Below are 19,647 nucleotides of genomic sequence, written 5' to 3' on the forward strand. Positions count from 1 at the left end.
GTCTTGACCTGTGCTCTGCTTCCTTGAGGAAAATATGTTGAATTCAGGCGTCCTTCACAAACACGCTACAAGATTCATTAGAAGGACAGACTTTTGTTCTATGGCTGACATGGGAGAAGGAGAATGGATCTACCTCCATCTAAAAGTTGTCTGATCTTCTTATGTCTGTGCTGAAACAACAGTTTAACACGTGGTCATCACAATATTCTTCTAACACAAAATACAGAGAGGAGGCTACAGACCTTCTGGTGATCCTCTGCATGCTAAATGAGACAGTTTGCATGCATCATCGTCAGCCTGCTCCCTGGTTTACTGATTTTAAGAGAGTTAGCTAAGAGTATGAAAGGAAAGAAGAGGAGGACTTCAACATATGAATGACTCATCATTAAAACATCTCATATTTCACCAGTATAATTTTTATCCGAATGAGCTCGAGTGTTTGGATGAGAAATAATCCACAACATCATCAGGCACCTTTTCCAGAACGAGGAGTTGAAGGGAAACGACCAGAGAAGAAGTAAAGAACACATTCCACATCAAATCAGTTACACCAGTCTATTCAGAGCCAACATTTACATGTCAGAGATTTTCTTTTTGTTCCCGTGAGGCTCGTCCCTAGCTGCTGATTTTGGTCAGCATTTTGTTGATGGCCTGTTTGACGTGCGTGGTGGAGCTGCGGCGCCGGGCCTTGCCCTGCACGGCCTTGCGTCGCCTCACCTCGCGGCAGAGCTCGTGGAAAGCCTCGGCCACCGTGCCGGCCTCGTCGGCGCACGCCGAGCACTCGTAGAAGGCGCACGCCATTTCAGCCGCCAGCCGCTCGCCCTCCTCCGTGCCGACCTGCCTGACGTGGTCCAGGTCCGACTTGTTGCCCACCAGGACCAGAGGGACGTTCTTTGGCTTCTTCACCTCCTCTAGGAGACTCCGGAGCGGCACCACCTCCTCAAAGCTTCCTCGATCTGTGATGTCGTACACGATGACAAATCCATCGCCCCAACGCATGTGACCCTCCTTCTGCTGGACGTCCTCCTGAAATCAAGACAGAGACCTCAGCAAGGAAAACACTGAGTTCTGAAGACCAGTTTGAGAAGGTCTTTGTTTTCTTCTGGAGGATGCCACTCTCATGCTCATATGGAAACTTATCACAGCATTGTTTTGTCTAAGGCAGGAGATGGGGGACAGTTAGTCCAGCTCTGTGTGAGGCTGTGCCCATGATGCTATAAACTCATCAAAATATGGATCATTAGGGAACAGGATTAGAGCCACTGAGTTTCAAGAATTCAGACTTTAAACTCAGAATTCTTATTCACTTTTTTTTTTTTACAGACCCTAATCGTCTTCTGTAGATCATGAATTTCAAGTGTTGTTCAATTAAATTCAGTATTTTAATCACAGGATTCACTATAACTACCCAACTTGGTTCCTGTTTACATCAGCTGACAGTGAATTGAATTTACTGCACAGACAGGAATCAGTTGTGCCATCTCACGCCCAGCAAGAACAAAACATCCCAGCATCTCAGACTCTTCTTTTCACTTCAGTTTCTCTTTTCAAAACAAGTTTAAAGATTAAAACTAAAAACAAGATTTAAATGTGACAGTCAGACAGTGTTTTCGTTTCTTTTTTATCTCAGCCAGGATCATACATGTGAGACATGTAGTTTTTTCATGGAGAATTATGTGTTCACTTCCTCCTGACTCTCTCTCAGCTTCCCAATACCTACTGAGGACAGAAATTAAATTCTCCAGTCATCTGAGGAACGTCAACATCCCGGCATTTGCTTCTAATTTGATTACGGTTCAGCAGAACCCATCCTTGCAGCTGTAACAGGACTTAAGTGTGAGTGTATCAGACTTTAAATCCTAGCCTGACTGGAGGAGGGGGGGGCTCACAGATTCTCATCTCAGTTATTGGTAGAGGAAGCTGAAAAAAAAATACTACATTCCTCTGGAGGAAAGACGAGACAGTTTGACGTTTGTGTACCTGACCGACTTCTGAACCTGGAATTTATGAGCTATAGCGAGAGGACTCCACCTCTACAAATCATGATGGAGTTAGCGCCATACTTTGATATAATCAGAGTCAGGAGGGCTCCGACATCCACTGCAGCCACGTCTGGAAACATCCAGACCTCGTCCCAATTCCCTGAGAATAGACTGCAATCTAATGAGAGAGAGATGACTTGGCTGGAGCGTCGCAGGGGAAATGGTCTGCCAGCAGAAACACCTACGCAGCGCTGCAGCATATTTATCCACAGTGAAAGCTTCTACTCCTCATGGCCATGTTTGTGTGAGTCTGCAGGAAATGACCATCTTTTAAGTACCATGCAATCACACACCCACTCCCACACTTTCTGACCTCAGCACCATGTCCAGTGTACTGTGAGAATCATGTGGTTTCAGTGAAAGCAGCGACACCTGAACACACCCACAGCTGCACTGTTAGAGACAAGTGGTGCTATCTCAACTGGCTGGTATAAAGTATGGAGTGTGCGTCAGTTGATGTCAGGACTTTTTATTTAGTCCCATGTGTTGTGTGTTTCAATTGTTTTTTATTTACCGCCCACATACACATATTTTCATTTTTTCCTAGTGACCTCACAATAATTTTATTAAAGGGATATGCCAACTTTTTTTTTTCGTGTCTTGACTCACCGAGTCCATGACAAGCAGATAGACCAGACTGCATAGACACCATCCTTTTCAACTGTGCGTGCAGTAGCCTAACAAGGGAGATAGAGCCTGTATCACCCGTAATTAGCTAGCTCAAACGCTGGAAGTGTATCGGTAGTGTTAGCCTGCCTCCTCCTACCCCAGCCGAAATCAGCAGTCAGAAGCTGATTTCATTTTAGCTAAACTCTGTAAACATTTCAAACATTTTTAGGTGAGAAAGTAGCCGTTTAGCTCAGCTGTGTGTCGTTAATTTGTCTAAATACCAGCTGTTTACAATTTTGTTTGGACGAATTCGGCGCTACTCAAGCTAGCCGTTGTGACCAACGCACTTCTGGTTACTTTCACAAAATAAAACACGTTTCCTTTTACATACAGAAAACCATGACGACAGAATTTGTGCTTCTTTGAAATAGGAAGCTAACCTACCCTCAATGTAGCTAGCTTGAACCAAAATGAACCATCTTTGCTTGAACCCTCCGTTTTGACCGATCTCGTCCTGTTACCGGCATTTGACTGCTCAAGATGCCTTACCGTTTAGAGTTGCTCTGATGACTTTAGGTGGAGGCAGGCTAACACTACCTATACACTTCCAGCGTTTGAGCTAAGCTAATTACGGGTGATACGGGTTCTCCCTTGTTACTGCACGCACAGTCGAAAGGATGGTGTCTATCTGCTTGTCATGGACTCGGGAGTGAGGCAAGACACAAAGAAAAAAAATGTTGGCGTATCCCTTTAAAAGGAAAAAATAAAAACAGATTTTTAAAGGTCTCAATAAAAACAGGGGATGAGAAAAATGACAGTCTTTTTACATAAGCACAATGTGCAAATAGAAAAAAAAGTGATCATATGTAACTGTGTGAATACTATTTGAGTAATATACAATGATTGCATAATTGAAAAGTCTAAAGAGGAGGAAGAAGAAGAAAGGGGACAGTGAGGAAAACCACCAGGCAATAAGGTCGATGTGACTTCCATTATTTCCGTCTGTGTTTTTGAGTAATGTGAAAGTTGCTGTCTTCATGTCAGGCTCACTCAGTGACACTGACTTTGAGTCATGGGTTATGTTGGACTGCAGCTTAGCACAGATTTACCATCTTGTGTCACATAGATGAAATAAGAGCAGAGGATTAACAGAGTCCTGTTTTTCTGTGGTGTAGCTACAGTACATTTTGAACACAATATTTTTTTGCATTCAGTGGCTAAACATTTATTTTTATTTAGCATGTTTTGGAGACTAAAATGTGGGTTTAAGGCTCCAGCCCTGCAAATCATAATTTAATGTTGACATTACACAAACTGATAAAGTGTGAGTCCTATTGCATGGTCTTTTCATGCCCCTCTTCCCTACCTCTACTGTGTCTCTCCCTACTGTCACTATTTAATACCACAGATATATTGTTTAGTTTATCAATGTAACTATAAACCTCAAATTGATTTCTTTAGTTTGTATTGTGGTTATATCAAGTTCTTGTGTAGCCTACCTTTGAGACAGAAATGAAAGCATTATATTTTGTGTCAACTCCTCAGATGTATACATCCAACAGTATGGTGCAGTCATATTTCTCACCTGCCCTGCAGTGTCCAGAATCTCCATGGTAACAACCTCATCATCAATGTTGGCTTGGTGCCGATATGTGGATTCTGTAAGACACAAAAAGACACAAAAGGTTCATCCTGAGTCATCATCTGATGACACTGACCATCAAGCTTATGATTCAGAGTTAGTTCATCAGATACAGTATCAGGGGTGTGTGTGTGTGTGTGTGTCTTTACCGTAGAGGGGAGAAAGATTCCACCTCCTGGCTTCTCATATGATTCATAGCAACACTAGATTTTCTAACTGCAGCCATATCTTCAGGTTGTCCATCCCAGCAACACCTTGAAGGAACATGTTTACTGAAATGATGAGTATCACCACCTCACTGTGGTAGTGGGGGGGGGGGGGGGGGGTGAGTCTAACCCTGAGTCTAACCCTAACCTGGTCTTGTTTGACAAGGGACACAAACTTCACAAAGACCACAAAATGAAGGACAGATCAGACAGTGAGCTGCTGTGTTGGATATAGTAAAGTTGGTAAGAAGACGACAGTGGCACAGCAGGTGTTTGGGGTGCTGGGCAGTTACAGTGAACTCACAATACATGGTTTAGACCTTGTAAAAACAATCATGTGGCCTCAAGGACAAACTGACTGGATTTTAGTGGCTAGAGGTCAAAGGTCAGAGGTCAAATTCACAGTGACCATGGAAAAACTTGGTTTTAACAAAGTGTGGCCAGCTGCTCCCTGACTTTACAGTCAAACATATCATGTGTCTTCCAAATGTCCCCTCAGGTGTGTGATGTGGATGTCGCCACCGTTTAGTCATTTTCCTCGGTTCCTTGGTTGCTTTCTGGAGCCAAGCCCTTCAGTCTGTTTTAGCAGGCTGTTTCTGGGAGATGATGATCGCTGTGTGACTCCTGCAGTGACCTGACCTGACCCGGGCCTCCCCTCTAACTGGCCCCAAATGCAGAATAAGAGCTTCTTATCCCTCTCACAGGAACACAGGTGTGCACTGTGACTGTGACCTTTCCTTCCACCTCAGACAGCACAGGAGATTTCTTTTTTTGGGGGGCTTTTTCGCCTTTTATTTGATAGTACATAGTGATATAGACAGGAAAGGGGGAGGCAGAGAGAGGGGGAATGACATGCAGGAAAGGTCCGCCCGGCGCGGGATTCGAACCAGGGACGCCTGCGTTGAGGACTGTAGCCTCTACATGGGGCGGCCGCTCTAACCACTGCGCCACGCACCGCCCCAGCACAGGAGATTTCTAGGAAAACACTCACAGAGAGCAGCAGAGGCCATGAGATCCCTCTGGAAAAGACTGCACTGATTCTGCAGGATCCTTCTCCACCACAGGGTTTAATCCAGCTCTTTCTCAGAGAACCTTTGAGTCATGCCCTGTCTGTTCTCCTGCCATGTCTTGATGCACGCTTCATTTTAAACCAAGGCAGCTTAAAAGCCTTGCTCCATTTACAACCACAGGAAGTCCAGAAAAAACGTCACTGGCTACACAGTGTTCTTTCCATCACTGAACTGTTTCTGTGGGCAGTCGCACATGCAGCACAACTTCATTTTGCACTTGTTTCCTCCTGATATCTGAATCTTAAGATTTATACTTAACAGTTCAAGTCTTGTTCCTTCTTGTTGATCCTTGATTGTATTTCATTTAAGTGTCTGGTTGATGATTTTGATATGAACAGAAGTGGTTGTGTTAAACCAGCAAATCATATCGTCTCATATCAATCAGTGATCCCTGAATCTTATCAAATGAAATTATGTATTCACAGACTTGGAAAATATTTGGTAACACTTTATTTGACGCCTATCTCTATAACTCATTATAACCATTATAAAATGCTCTATGATGTGTTATGCTTATTGTTATAAACTCTTATGATAATTTATGAGTGTTTATAATGATAGTTAAGCACGTTTATAAGCCAATTTACAACACATTCTAACTATATTTATAATACATTATTGATGTGGGCATTGTCAACGAGTTACTAACAATTGTAACGTATTATAATGCCTAACCCTATAAGTCATGATAAAATACTTTATAGTGTGTTATGATTATTGTTATAAAGCATTATGATCATTTATGAGTGTTTATAACTATAGTTATACGGTGCTATAACTGCATTATAACTCATTATAAGTATGGTCATAATGTGTTATACTGTAGAGATAGGCGTCAAATAAAGTGTTACCAATCGTTTTTTGTCATAAACAATAAGATTAGGGTTCTGCTTTGGGAATATCCTGATTGATAAAAGAAACAACATAAATATTATCTAATAACAATGTCTGACTACTGAAAATGAGATGCAGAGAGAGGTTTCTGACTATGAGAGGTGCAGAAAGAGTTGGACCGGAGGACCTGACAGACAGATGTTCAAATTCTCACTGAGGAGACAGTTTAAAATAGCACGTCTGCCCACACCGTCCCAAGTACGCTCACTTCTCCAGGGGATAAACTGCATCCTGTGACGCCAAATGAAATGTCACTGAGAGCCAGCATGGGGATTTATAGCTGTGCAAGGAGAATCTCCGAGGGGGAGAACCACAGTCTCACACAGTGCACCGGCCTATTTCAGTAACCGTCACTCTGTGAGACAACAAACAGCACCCAGTGTGTCCATGTCTGTTTGTTTCTAAATGCACAGACAAGGGGTGGCCCAAGGTGATTTAACCAGCACTACTACTCTTTTGTTTCAGTCTTGGGGAGATACAAAAGCAGTAATTTTCCTGGCAGCGAGTAATTCAGCCTTCAGAAGTCAGAAGCGCTCGGTGCCTGGAGGCTGTGTTGGCAGAGAGCGGAGGGAGGAAGTGTCACAGCAGGGTCCGAGTGTCTGAACTGAAGACAGCAGTCAGTTCAACTCCTCCAGTATCGACACCTGCTTTCTTGTAACTTCCTTCACACATATTCATAATCACTACACACACGTTATGCAATATTAAGGCGAGACACTACAGGCAAAACATTGTTTTTTCATGCACCAATCAATTTTGAGATTTTGGGCTATTTTGCTTCCTTATCATCATCGTCTTCTTTCAGAATAGTGGAAAGAAATGGTAGAAAATCCACATTAAGGTGGTTATTTGACTTCATTTTGTCTCTTTCATCTGTAGATTTCTCCTAAATTCACCAAAGGTTAACATGCTACTGCGACAAACTGTGCCTTGTCTGTTTGTCATGTCAGGTATCATTGTAAAGTCCTGTCTCTCCTGAACAATGATCAGGGATTCAAAAATTGTAATTTCCTCCATATTAGCAACCAATCGTAAAAGTACGAATGACAATAACAATCTCTTTAAAGGCCGTTTTCTCAAAATGAGTTTTTCCTCAGACTCTGAGCTAGAAATCTCCACCTGAGTAGCACCTACAGACACCAAACCTTCCAGTGTTATACCTTCTATTCTGAAGGTTTTTACAGAGGGGTTTGTTGATATATCATTCACAGCCTGATTTATACAACATTTTATTCTATTAGGGCTGGTGACAATATTTTCTCATTAACAAAGTGATAAAAAAGAGATATCCAAAAAAACTTCTGACTCTAATATGTCAACAAAATAAAACAAAAATGTTGAAAGTGGCTTTATCCACTGTTCGATTCCTGCTCTGCAAATGTATGCAAATTAGCACATATTTAATTAGATATTGCCTCATTTACACAATTAAACATAAAATTTGACAAAACTTGTAATACAAAAAATATTTGTCTTAATCTAAGTAATAAACTGGGGAAGTTTCATGGTGATATCTGTTAGTTTACCCTATTCACCCAGTGTCTCACCTTAAGCACAGTTAGTTGTTGTTGAGGCCCAAGCTTCAGTAGAAGTTTATCCTCTGATCCAAAGATTAGATTCAGTGATTCTCTGTTGTTGTCTGTGGGACGGAAATAACTGCTGCAGTGTTGTGACCATCTGCACAGCTCCTGTTTCCCATAATACTTCAGGGATGAGATCCAAAGGGTCATCCCGTAATATCTGGGGACTTTGTGCACACTTGCAGCATTACCCACGACACACAAACACACAGGCGGCCTTAGTTCTTTTTAGTCTTGCATAATAATAATAATAATTGTTGGCCAGCAATACCAGCAATAAATCTCAGTGTTGGACACCTCTGATGTCCCTTTGTTGGCATCAAACTTAACAAAAGTGTGCTTGTTTGGAGAGTGATGAATGCAGATGAATGGTGAGCTCACTGCCTGTAATTGTGCACTTATACAGCCAGCTCCCTGCACTCACAGGGTTTTAATAATGTGTAGACTACTTCATGGGTAATTTTAGAACGGCAGTGTGATTGGCCACAGACAACCTCCAGCCGTGCTGTTATTCCCATTATGTACCTCGAGCTGTGCTCTCTCGGTTGTGACGCCAGCTCTTGTGGTAACCAAGGAAGCAGTTATTGCTCTTTTCCTGCTTTCAGAAACATGCAAAGTGGCTGGAGTTCGTACAATGCACACATATGACACACACAGCAACACAAAAAAAACATATGCTGTGTTCAGAGGGAGGGACAAGAATAACACTACCAAGCCTTTGGGATGACAGCATTGTCCCTATACTTATATTTGAGTGAACACTAAAGGACCTGATCTACTAAAGGTCTCTGTGTGTAGACACTTGAAATCACCTGCAAACAAATGTGCAAGCTGGTTTACTAACAGTGCTCACTGAGGATTGGGTTTTTCAAATGTGTGAAACAACCAGCACTGTCCATTTACATCTTTGCTTTAATTATAAAGCATATTAATTGCATAATTAATATTCAGTATGGGAATTTCTGCCAAGGTGTGCAAAATACTGGGAGGAGAAAATGTAAAGAGCTTGATTCAGCACACACAGTGTGATTTACTAAGGCTGGAATCAACGGCTACTGTATGATTATGACTGAATTTAGTTGATGGCTGCTGTCTGCAACAATCCAATGACAGAAGAAAAAATAATTCAGACATACCATCTCTCAGCCATGTCATTAAGGCTGATTTTGGAGTTTCCAAAAGACAACAAAAGCCGGTCCTCAGGTGTGCTGTCTTAAGGCCTAAAGGTTATATAACACAAACCATGGGTCTCCTTGGATGTGCACCTCTCCTCCCTCTCCAGTACCTGGCTGCTCAGCTCTGGGACCAGGAGTGACCTCATCACTGCCCCACCCTCTTTGGTTCCTCTCACCAGGGAATTTAGGGCCGTTAGACCAGATACAAGCCCCGTTTCCACTGTAGGAACTTCAGGGTAATTTTACGGGGCAGGGGTTGTTGGTGTGTGTCCCTCAGAGCAGCCCCGAAAAACTATCAGGTAGGGATTGAGAGTTACTCGATGCTGATTGGGTTAACTCAGAGTGGGACGTGATGCCAACAAAAAGCGCAAAAACAGGCATCAATTTTAAAACGCAGCACAAAAGGATCATTAGAACATCTCATGATAACACATAAACATGCAAACCTTTGGTAAGTCAGGCCCTTTATGTGGGATCTCAGATGAAGCTCTGTGCTTAGAGTGACATCACATTAGATCATCCCCGTGTGTCTTCTCAGAGGTAACTGAGTTAGTCGTGCTGGCCGGACTGTGTGAGGCCCACATCATGCATAAATACTACACTTACTGACAGATATGGAGGAAGTGGTGATAGATCAGTGTGCTGACACAGTCAGTTATCTGTCAGTCCGGACTTCAAGCCCTGGCAAAAATCTTAAATGTCTCCATTTCCTTCTGTTGCCAACACGTTTTATGCTTTGTAGATATGATGTCACCAAAAAAGAGACATCACAGCTCAGAGGGTGGCTTCAGTGAAAACTCTGAGTCCTGGCTTTCTATTCCAGAAACCATGAGTAGGTTTCTGTAACAGTATTTCCATTGCTGTACATGAATGGAATACATGTTGAAATCATTGATACTACATTTTTAAACTTTTATACTCATGTTTTATCTCAAAGATTTTGCAACTGTAAATCCCAGCTGATCCTGGGTCAGAATCTGAGTTACAATCACAGATCTATAAACATCTGCCTGACCTGTTTCATTTCTAACTTCATCTTCTACAGCCGATTCCAGCTTTTTAAATCAATTAAAGAAATGAAGGTCTGATAAATGATGTGTCATAAATGGCATTGAACAAAATAATAGTTTGAACTAACTGACTTTACCCACCAGACTCTTTCACTGCTGCTGTTTTTTAATGATAAACGTGCCTATATGTTACACATTCATTCATCTGGCTCCACTGGATTCTGTATCCATCTGTTGCCATGGTGAGTGTTGGTGCGCTCCTCACCTCACGCATGATTAACTGAGAGCTCAGAGCTCAGATATTCCTATAAAATATCTTGTTGATCTCTCATTCACAGTATGGACAGTGGACACCAGATTGTGATCATCATGTTGTTAGACAACGAGGCGACTGATTCAAAAGGAGAATACGTTCAGTCCATTTGTGTTTGTAATTGCACTCTGACATGTTCCACCTGAAACCAAGCAGGAGATGAAAAGAACTTGTACTCCGTAATTACACTTTATGGAATCGACTCATTTGCCATCACTATATAAAAAAAGACCAATTGTTTGCTGTTCACTGCTGAAGGTAGCTATGTTATCTAACACCGACTCTCTCTGTTCAGTTCTACTTTTTTCTCCTGGGGTCTTTATTGATTTTGTTCTATGTCACACAAATGAAGGATTGGTATATAATTATCAATCTTTTTATGTTTTTTACATTTTGTGTGCAGTTTTATTTTGTGCATGGTAACCTGGTTTTGTGATGGCACTGATTATTGCAATACGGACTGTGAAAAATAAAGGGAGTGTTGGAGAGCAGGGGTAGCACAGTGAGCACTGGTACATCACAGCAAGAAGACCAGGGTCCTTTCTGTGTGCAGTTTGACGTTCCCCCTGTGCCTGCATGGGTTCTCTGCAGGTTCTCCAGCTTCCTCCCACAGTCCAGAGACATCCACTCTAGGTTGACTGGCAACTCTAGATTGCCTTTAGGTGAGAATGTGAAAGTGTGTGTGTTGTTGTTTGTCTCCGTGATAGACTGGGGTGCCGTCCAGGGTGAACCCTGCCCTCTACCTATGTCAGCTGGGATTGGCTCCAGCCAAGCGGATAAGTGGTACAGCTAATGATGGATGGAAGTTGGAGAGCAACAGCCATGTCTCATGGTGAGAGGAGCAGAGACAGCTGACAGGAAGAGGGATGGAGCTGAGTGTATTACAGAGATCAGAGGTCCAGGTCTGGCCTCGCTGATTTTATTCTTCTTATTCTAAAGGAAATATTGTTTGATTGGGATCATCCCTATGTTCCCCGGGTCCTATGTTCCCCACTTTGTATGGAACTGGGTCCTATGTTCCCCACTTTTCCCCAAAAGGGTCCTTTGTTCCCCGCTGTGTCTGGAACTTTTGTTTTTTTGGGGGGGTATTTTTGTATCCAGGTATTGTACCTATAGCAGGAAGTGGAGTTGTGAGTGACTTGGCATATTTTTTGCCTATTTCTGAGTGAGAAGTTGAGTTGTGACTTTGAGTGAGAAGTGTAATTGTCCCATTGGTTGGGTTTAGGCAATGAAGAAAGGAGTTGGTTAAGTTTAGTAAAAAGACCAGGTAGAGGCTAGACAGGCCAGATAGATAGAGAGAGTCCATCGACCAGCAACAGCGGGGAACATGGGACCCTTTTTTTGAAAAAAGGTCCTGTTCCCCGGTAACAGTGGGGAACCCTGTTTGGGAAAAAAGGGGAACAGAGGACCCTTTTTCAAAAAGAGGGTCCTATATTCCCCGATCGGGGAACATAGGTACGCTCCCGTTTGACTGACTGCTGGATGTCACGTGATGCAGATGGAGCTTCCTAACTGGTTGTTGCTCTTTTGAAATGGATTGCTGTGACCAGTCTCTGTTAGGGAGCCTTCACAACAGCAGTTGCCAACATTTGAAGCAAACAGCTTCTCGAGGTGATCCACCATGTTTCTTTTAGTGGTCTCAGTGGTCTGTGAAGAATGCAACCAGTAGACTATGTTGGACTATTACAGGTGGATTTCCACAGAATATTGTTCTGTTGCTTTAACTCTACCACATGCAGTTAATGTTTCAGTAACTATAGAGACAGGAGCACTAGTACCACCATAAGCAGGGGTCACAGTGCTGAAGATAAGAGAAAAAGATTGTGTGGTTGTCTTACCGAGTGTAGGGTCGTACTCCCAGATGAAGCGTCGGGTCAGAAACCTCACCACCAAAGCTGCAGACAATCACAGACACAGACATGTTCAGAATTTGAACGCAGCTTCATGGTTATCAGAATCTACCCAGGAGGATTCATTTCAAACAGGATTGTAATTTACTACACACTGAGCCTTGAGTGTGGATGAAAAATAAAGCTGTAATAATAACGGTGCTGATTATCTCAGGCTGAGGACCTGATACACACACGTCTACTTATCCTACCAAGACCCAAACCACTGTGATATCATTTTCATCTAAATGCTAATCCTTATTAGAACATTTCCAAATCATTAAGCCAGAGTTCAAAAAGCATCCAGGTTCATCACCAGCTGTTTCTCTCTCATGGGCTGGTTAGTGTGAGCATCAGCCTCCATCAGATAGAAACAACATCCCCAGCAGGGCAGTGACTCACTGCTTTAATGGTTTACCATCAACAGGCAATCTCCTGCACGGAAATGTTGATCTCCTTCATTTAGACTAAATTAGAAGGCCATCATCTGTGCATCACCGTCTGTTAGAACCTGCACACACCAGTTTGACACTGAACACTGAATCCCTTATTCAACACGGGACAGAAATCTCATCTCTCTTGCTTGTAAAGAAAGAAAGAAAGAAAGAAAGAAAGAAAGAAAGAAAGAAAGAAAGAAAGAAAGAAAGAAAGAAAGAAAGAAAGAAAGAAAGAAAGATGGGTTAATTTGCTTCTAATCCTACAGTCAACAAACACATTTACAAACCCTAACCCTATTAATTGTGTGCATAAAAACATGAGTAACCTTGATATCACCCACAAACAGATTTACAAGCTGACCAATAATGCAGGACAATGAGGATTGATTCTTTCAAATGTGCAGGACAATTGTCAGTTTCGTGTTTGTCTTAATGACCTTGCGTGAAAAAGGAGAAAATGCAAAAAGGTAAATGTAGCATGTATTGCAAGTCACCAAGCCTGAAAGCAAATTTCTGAGATTGTGCGTGTCTGTGTGACCATTGCATTTACAATCTCCTTCACCAGAGCACCAACCATCAGAGCGGGTCAGCTGGAGGCCAGCAGGCTGAGTGTCTCACTTTAACACTTGTGCCACAGACAGCTCACACTCCATGCGAAACAAAGTTTTGTTGTTAATTCCACTTGTCAGCCAATCATATTTAGGGTTGTTTGTGGATTCTCACTGGTTGGCAGGCCTCTCCTCAGCGGTCAAAAGTAACGTAATGCAGTAGCACAGCTAACATGATATAATAGCTAGATGACAGAAGGTGGCCAAATTGGTTATACTTTGTTAAATGTTTATAGTTAGCTTCATTAGCTCGTATGTTAAGCTAACATGCAAAATTTTCTGCAGAGCTGAACTGACCAGTGTGTTTCCATGCTGGCACACGGAATAAAAACCTGGTCAAAAGCTGAAGAGAGCTTCGGTCCTTGTTTCACACAGCACAAGACTGATTGGGAATTATAATGATTATGGATGCACAGTGACTGATAACCCATCCTAAAGTAGGCTACTGCAGACTGAATTTTGTTCCTGCAGCGACTGCTTATCGTTGTAGGATCCAGTTACCTGCTCACCACAGAAAGTGACCAGCACAACACTGGTTAGAGGTATCTCTCCCCTAGCAGAGGTTTTATTATTATTTAGTTTGGTCTTTTGTTCTTCACTTTATATCTTGCGATCTTCATCTGTTGTTCTTCTTGTACAAACATTTACTTTCTCACTCTCCCATAGCATTTCTTCTTCTTCCCTGTAGCTCAACATGTTTATCTGCCTCCTCTAATACCTCTGATTCCATTTGACCACATTTCATTTTGTGCTCTCTTCGGTGGAAACCATCAAAAAAAGCTAAACTTTCGCTTATCTGTTGTCATTTACACAATTATTCCAAGTTGAGCACCCATGAAAACCACACCAGTCAAACTACCAATATGTTACGATGCACATGCAGTGATCTGAGTAAACTTGGACTTTGTTTGTTTGACTATTTCACCAGTTGTTAGATGTACACTACCACACACCAACAAGAAAGTTTTCACACTAGCTGTCATGTGCCTGAGTGACTCCCAATGGGCCTGAGTGGTCCACTTGAGTCCAGGCCGGTGTCTGTGTCTTTGTGTCTTATTGAGCTGCTGCCTATGAGAGGGACACAAAGGAGAGAAGAGCTGTGCCACTGAACTGGGGCAAAAGCATCATCTATCTATGCCAGGACTATTTTCTTCTCATAATCAGCTATAACAAATAAGGCTGCTGGAAAACGAATTATGTTATGAGAGTGTACATTTTCATTATGGTACATTCACACCAGGATTTACATACACCAAAAACTGCCACTCACTAGGAGTGTTAGCGTAAATGGACAGGCAGATGGTAGTTGGTGTCCTGCCAAGAGACGGATCCTACCCAACAGGTCATGGTGAACAACGATGGAAGCGGCCGTCATCTGGACACAGCTCCTGGAGAAGGTGGGGAAATTCGCTGAGCTGTGTGCTCCTCTAGATGATATTATTTATTTATTAATCCAGACACGACAGCGTTTGGTTTTCTGACTTATTTCTAGACCTGTAGTCAAGACCGCCTGCACCGAGACCAAGACCAGAGAGTATCAAGACCAGGGCAAGACCAAGACCACAGACCAAGACCACAGACCAAGTCAAGACTAAGACCAGTTGAGCTCAAGACCAAGACCGAGAACGAGACCAAAAAAAACCAACTAGTTACACCATATTTTGCTATTCGGGATGAGTTGTAGAATGCGAGAGGACGAGCGCCAACGCGTCTGTGTCACAAAATGCATGTGATTGGTACCACTTGAAGGGGGCGTATAAATAATGATATCCAAAAAAAAAGCATGCCTGCCTGGATATTGTAGGCTGCAAATCCCTTCGAGACCGTTCTGCCAGTCCAAGACATTGCGAGACCGAGAGACAAGACCAAGACCACAAAAAAGAGGTCTTGGCAAGACCGGTCTCAAGAATTAGAAGTCTACTTATCTCCTCCTTGGGCGAATATGCATGAGTAATGCATGTTACACAAATACTCCCCTGGTCAAACTCGCCCGAGAAGATTCGCCTCGCACCCAGTGTGAACATACTGTAGACTATTGATGCTAACACATGACTGGATGAACAGGAAATTGGTTTAGTTTTTGTTGTGAAATCAAAGGGGAAGGTGTGGTAACTTTGATATTGGACACGTAAATGCACGCACAGTTTACTAAGGTTAACTTTATTTAATCCTTGATTTGCTACAGTGTATAGTTAATTTAGATCAAATACACATCATTGTTTGTTTTAGAGGGACTGCTGTGTCCCCAGTGTAAAGGCCAAATCTACGTTCCTTGGTTGTAAATAAAGTTAATTTGTAGGACACAGGGTCTTATTGTGTTTTCAGGAGAAGGAAGAAGAGTGATGTCTGTAATTACTGTGTGGATGTGCAGAGAGCAGAGCAGCATCAGATCATTTGCGCTGCTGTTGACTGACACACATCTTCTGAATTCCTCAGGTCATTCGCTGCTGTTTCTGTTACAGTGGCCTGGATTCCAGGTAAACAGGATAACCAATGGGGTGTGAAGTCCATTCCTCATTAGAGGTAACTGTATCTCCTGCTTTTCACTGCCACTGGGAGGAAATATACACATGGCAGAAAGGAGCCTTTGTTGGCGCGCAGCTGTACCGACACTGAGGCCCATATTCACTACAGGTTTGGAGTAGTGTGCAGTGCTGCGAGAAGCCAAGTGATTCACTGACGGTGTGCAGTGAGAGGGAGGCTGATAAGACAGAAACTCACAATGACTCATATTACCAACCTCATTCACTGTAGTTTATTATTTCAAATTAAGATGTTGCATAAACTGGTCATTGGAAACAGTACAACACCACTGTAGAGAGAAAAATAATTATTTAGGGAGCCAGGAGGAGGGGGAAATATTCTGATAAAATTATCTCTGACATCAAAGTTGTACATTTACAAGAAAGACAAATTTTGGATATTCTCCAAGATTAAAGCTGTAAATTTATTAGAAAAAAAACTGAAATTAAAGTTGAATCTCCTAACAGCTGTGAGCTGATGTTTGATCAACTTGACATTACAAAATGCAGGTTTGGCCTGGTGAATAACATCTCTGAATGAATTGAAGAACTTTGAATAATACATTTGGTAATAAAACAAAGTGATTAGAGTCTGGCTTCTGAAAGGTCACAGTCACAGTCACCTGATAAAACAGTATGGTCTAGTGAATCTAATATCTCAAGAATTTAGGGAACATCTTCAGCTTCGTTCAATTGGACTGAAGGATGAACTGATTAGACTTTCATCCAATACAACATGCTTTCTGCAGTCGACTAGTCTCAGTGACACCTTGTCTGGTCTGAGAAGAAGTCTGACAGGCGGCTCCACTTCACTGTGGACAAACACAAGTATCAGCAGAGACACTTTGGCTGTGGGACTAACACTACGATCCCATCACCTCACAACTAAGAGGATATGAGACGATGACATCCCATCTTCACCACAAAGCTCAACATTTTCCACAGTGATGAGGAGAAGGTCAGGCTGCTGGGCATGAGCTCCACCAGGTGAGCTGTCACTGCACAGCGCTCCTGTCTCCTGCTCACTGATAAACAGTTTGGTTTAACCTGACATGACGTTATTCACAGCACTTTAAGGACATGACATGTATGGAAATGTGGGACTAATTGCATCTTGTATTGGTTCAATGCTCCAAATATTTTCAAACGGGGATGTTTCTGTATTTTCTGGGATGTATGGTAACTCCAGCTGCTTCTCTGTCCTGTCAGAATGTTTGCCACTGTTTTCTCACTCACATACCTTGTACACCTTCCTGCCATGTTAAGTAAATGTAATATTTGCAACTGTTCCTAATGAGTTTGGCGTTGTGAATGAATCAATCCCCTGCAGCCAACTACAGCTGGGATATTGTGTTTCTGTCATTCTTAGCTGCACACAAGTATGCACCTGAAGCTCATCCACTTTCATCAGTTTCATTGAAAACTTGGCACTGCCAAGTTTTTCAGATTTATGTCAAACACATCATCCTTGGGAGGTGTTTGCCCAAAGATCCTTTTGTCTAAAGTGACCTAATCACATTAGCAGCAGAATGTTAGACTAATTGCAAACAAAGCAAGAGCAATTAGTGGCGGCCATGGCCCCGCTCTGGGCCAGCACAGCCTCACTCCTGGGACAGTCTCTGTTTATTCCCCACGGTCATCAGACGGACACCCATGGCTCTTTGGTCACTAGGGCTACAATAACACCTCTTTACTGGCTGGACAGGTCTCCCAATGCAGAGCAGCTGCAGCCATGTTCTGTTCCCATTGTGTTCATGTCACATCAGTTCACGTCATCCAGGCCAGCTGTGCTGCTGAGATGGAGGAAATGTGCAAACTCCACACAGCAGAGGAGGAATGTTTTACTTAGGGCGGGTTCAGACCTAAAGGTCAGGTATCTGATCCGAACCAACGCAAGTATGATACAGTAGATTTTTGCAATTTTTCAATTGGTGCGGTTTGCATTCACAAAGGCCAAACTCAAACAGTCCAAAAACTGTAAACAAAAGTCACATGGCCACAAATGCCGTTTGGTTATTGGTCAGACAGTTTAGGCGAGTAAAACAACTTCCTTGCATTATGGAGCATCGTCGGCTTATTTTCATGTTGGTGCCCAATTTGAGTGTATATCAAGTAAGGAATAATGTATAGTTCAGAGGTTGTTATGAAGAAATAAACCCCAACAGGAAGTATGGAAGGGTTTCATACTTCCTGAAGGGGTTTATTTCTTCATAACAACCGACCAACTATACATTATCCCCCTTATTACACGGTTTACGAGTCAAATAGTTAATTTGAAACATAATGTTGATCAAAATACGACTTTCATCAATTTTTAATTGCATCGTTTAGCAAATCTGCAAGACTGGTCACATCTGCTGTGCTGCTGAGCCTCCTCCCGGTCGTGCATTTGAAGCCTTTGATCAGTGGATCGATGGATTACCATACACATGTTACGGTGTGTGTATTGTGTGTAGTCGTATCTGTCATAAACAAGAGATTAAACATTTAACACTATTATTTCCTGTAACTAGTGTTGTTGCACTTCCCACTCTGCGCTGTGCTGGTGGTGTTTGTGTCTCAATTAGAGAGGCCATGATATGGTTTAAGACTTATGGAGGTTACTGAACTGAGAGATTATAATAAGTTCTATTTGTTTGGATGCTAATTGATTAGATTGGTGGAAGGGCCAGGCATGGTTGTAAGCCTCTGGCCAACAAGGCTCTCGGGTTCTCTGAAGGTCACGGTTAACTTTTCCAAGTTGGCCGTGGTTTTTGTTCTGTTTTTGCTGTCAACTTTCACTATTATTTTGTAAACAATATCACAGCTTAATCTACTTTTGTGACTTAAGCCATTTTATCATATTGTCCAAGGCAACTGACTCACACTCTTTAAAACACAGCCAAACAGGCCAACATCTAGCTGAGACAGCTCTGGATGACCTTAGTTAAAGCTAGAACTAAATTCACATGTTTTTGTGAAATCTACTCACTCCTAACCTTGTTTATTCGGTTAATTATTATCCACCTGATGAAATAAAAAAGCATCATGACCTTTGACCTCTAAAATATCATCAGTTTCTCCTTGAGTGAGGTGAATCTAGGATTGTTTCTTCATATGCTCTGTCAAGTGAAAGTCCTGATGCTAGACCCAGGCAAACAAATCAGCTAGAAGGCACCAAAACCACTTCCTGAACCAGAGGTCGGACCAGTGACCCAGCCTCAGAGCTTTCCCAGAGTTCCTTTCACCACCAGGCTCTCCCTGGGGCTCGTCTGCATCCCAAACCACCAACACCGAGTATCTTTGGAACTGATGTATGGACCAAAATGAAATTTCTCATAAGGAAATGCATTTATGTCTGTGGAACACGGACTGATGGGAGTCCCAACTGTGCCAGGGGAAACAGTCAATCTTTGCGTCCAAATATAAAAGAGATCAAGTCAGACATCTTATCATCTCAGTCCTCGTCCAGATCAGATTGCAGCTCGCCAATCAGGCTCCGTCCATATTTATTCTAGGAATGAACCAGTGCTGTGGGAAGTCTGAGGTAACAATAACACAGCAAGGCAACAGTAAACATGTCAGCTCCAACAATGGATGGGTTTACTGTCTGGGCCAATCAGGAACAAATATTTCTCTCTGTGTGTCAGGCTAGATTTTTTTTTGGTATG

The 19,647-nt window shown here is 42.5% G+C and overlaps 1 protein-coding gene across 1 annotated transcript in view; it reads right to left on the reverse strand.

The window, feature by feature from the left end:
• Positions 1 to 541: 541 nt before the first annotated feature.
• Positions 542 to 19,647, reverse strand: part of rerg (RAS-like, estrogen-regulated, growth inhibitor) — a 41,900-nt gene continuing 22,794 nt past the window's right edge. Inside the window, exons 3-5 of the mRNA XM_085769018.1 lie at positions 12,380 to 12,436; positions 4,237 to 4,310; positions 542 to 1,026 (exon numbers count right to left, since the gene is read on the reverse strand). Of these exons, the coding sequence (XP_085625144.1) occupies positions 616 to 1,026; positions 4,237 to 4,310; positions 12,380 to 12,436 (542 nt within the window). The 3' untranslated portion in view covers positions 542 to 615. The remainder of the gene's footprint in view (positions 1,027 to 4,236; positions 4,311 to 12,379; positions 12,437 to 19,647) is intronic.

Source organism: Trachurus japonicus, chromosome 23, assembly GCF_045865225.1.
Source record: "Trachurus japonicus isolate A0001 chromosome 23, Traja_1.0".
NCBI classification, from domain to species: domain Eukaryota; kingdom Metazoa; phylum Chordata; class Actinopteri; order Carangiformes; family Carangidae; genus Trachurus; species Trachurus japonicus.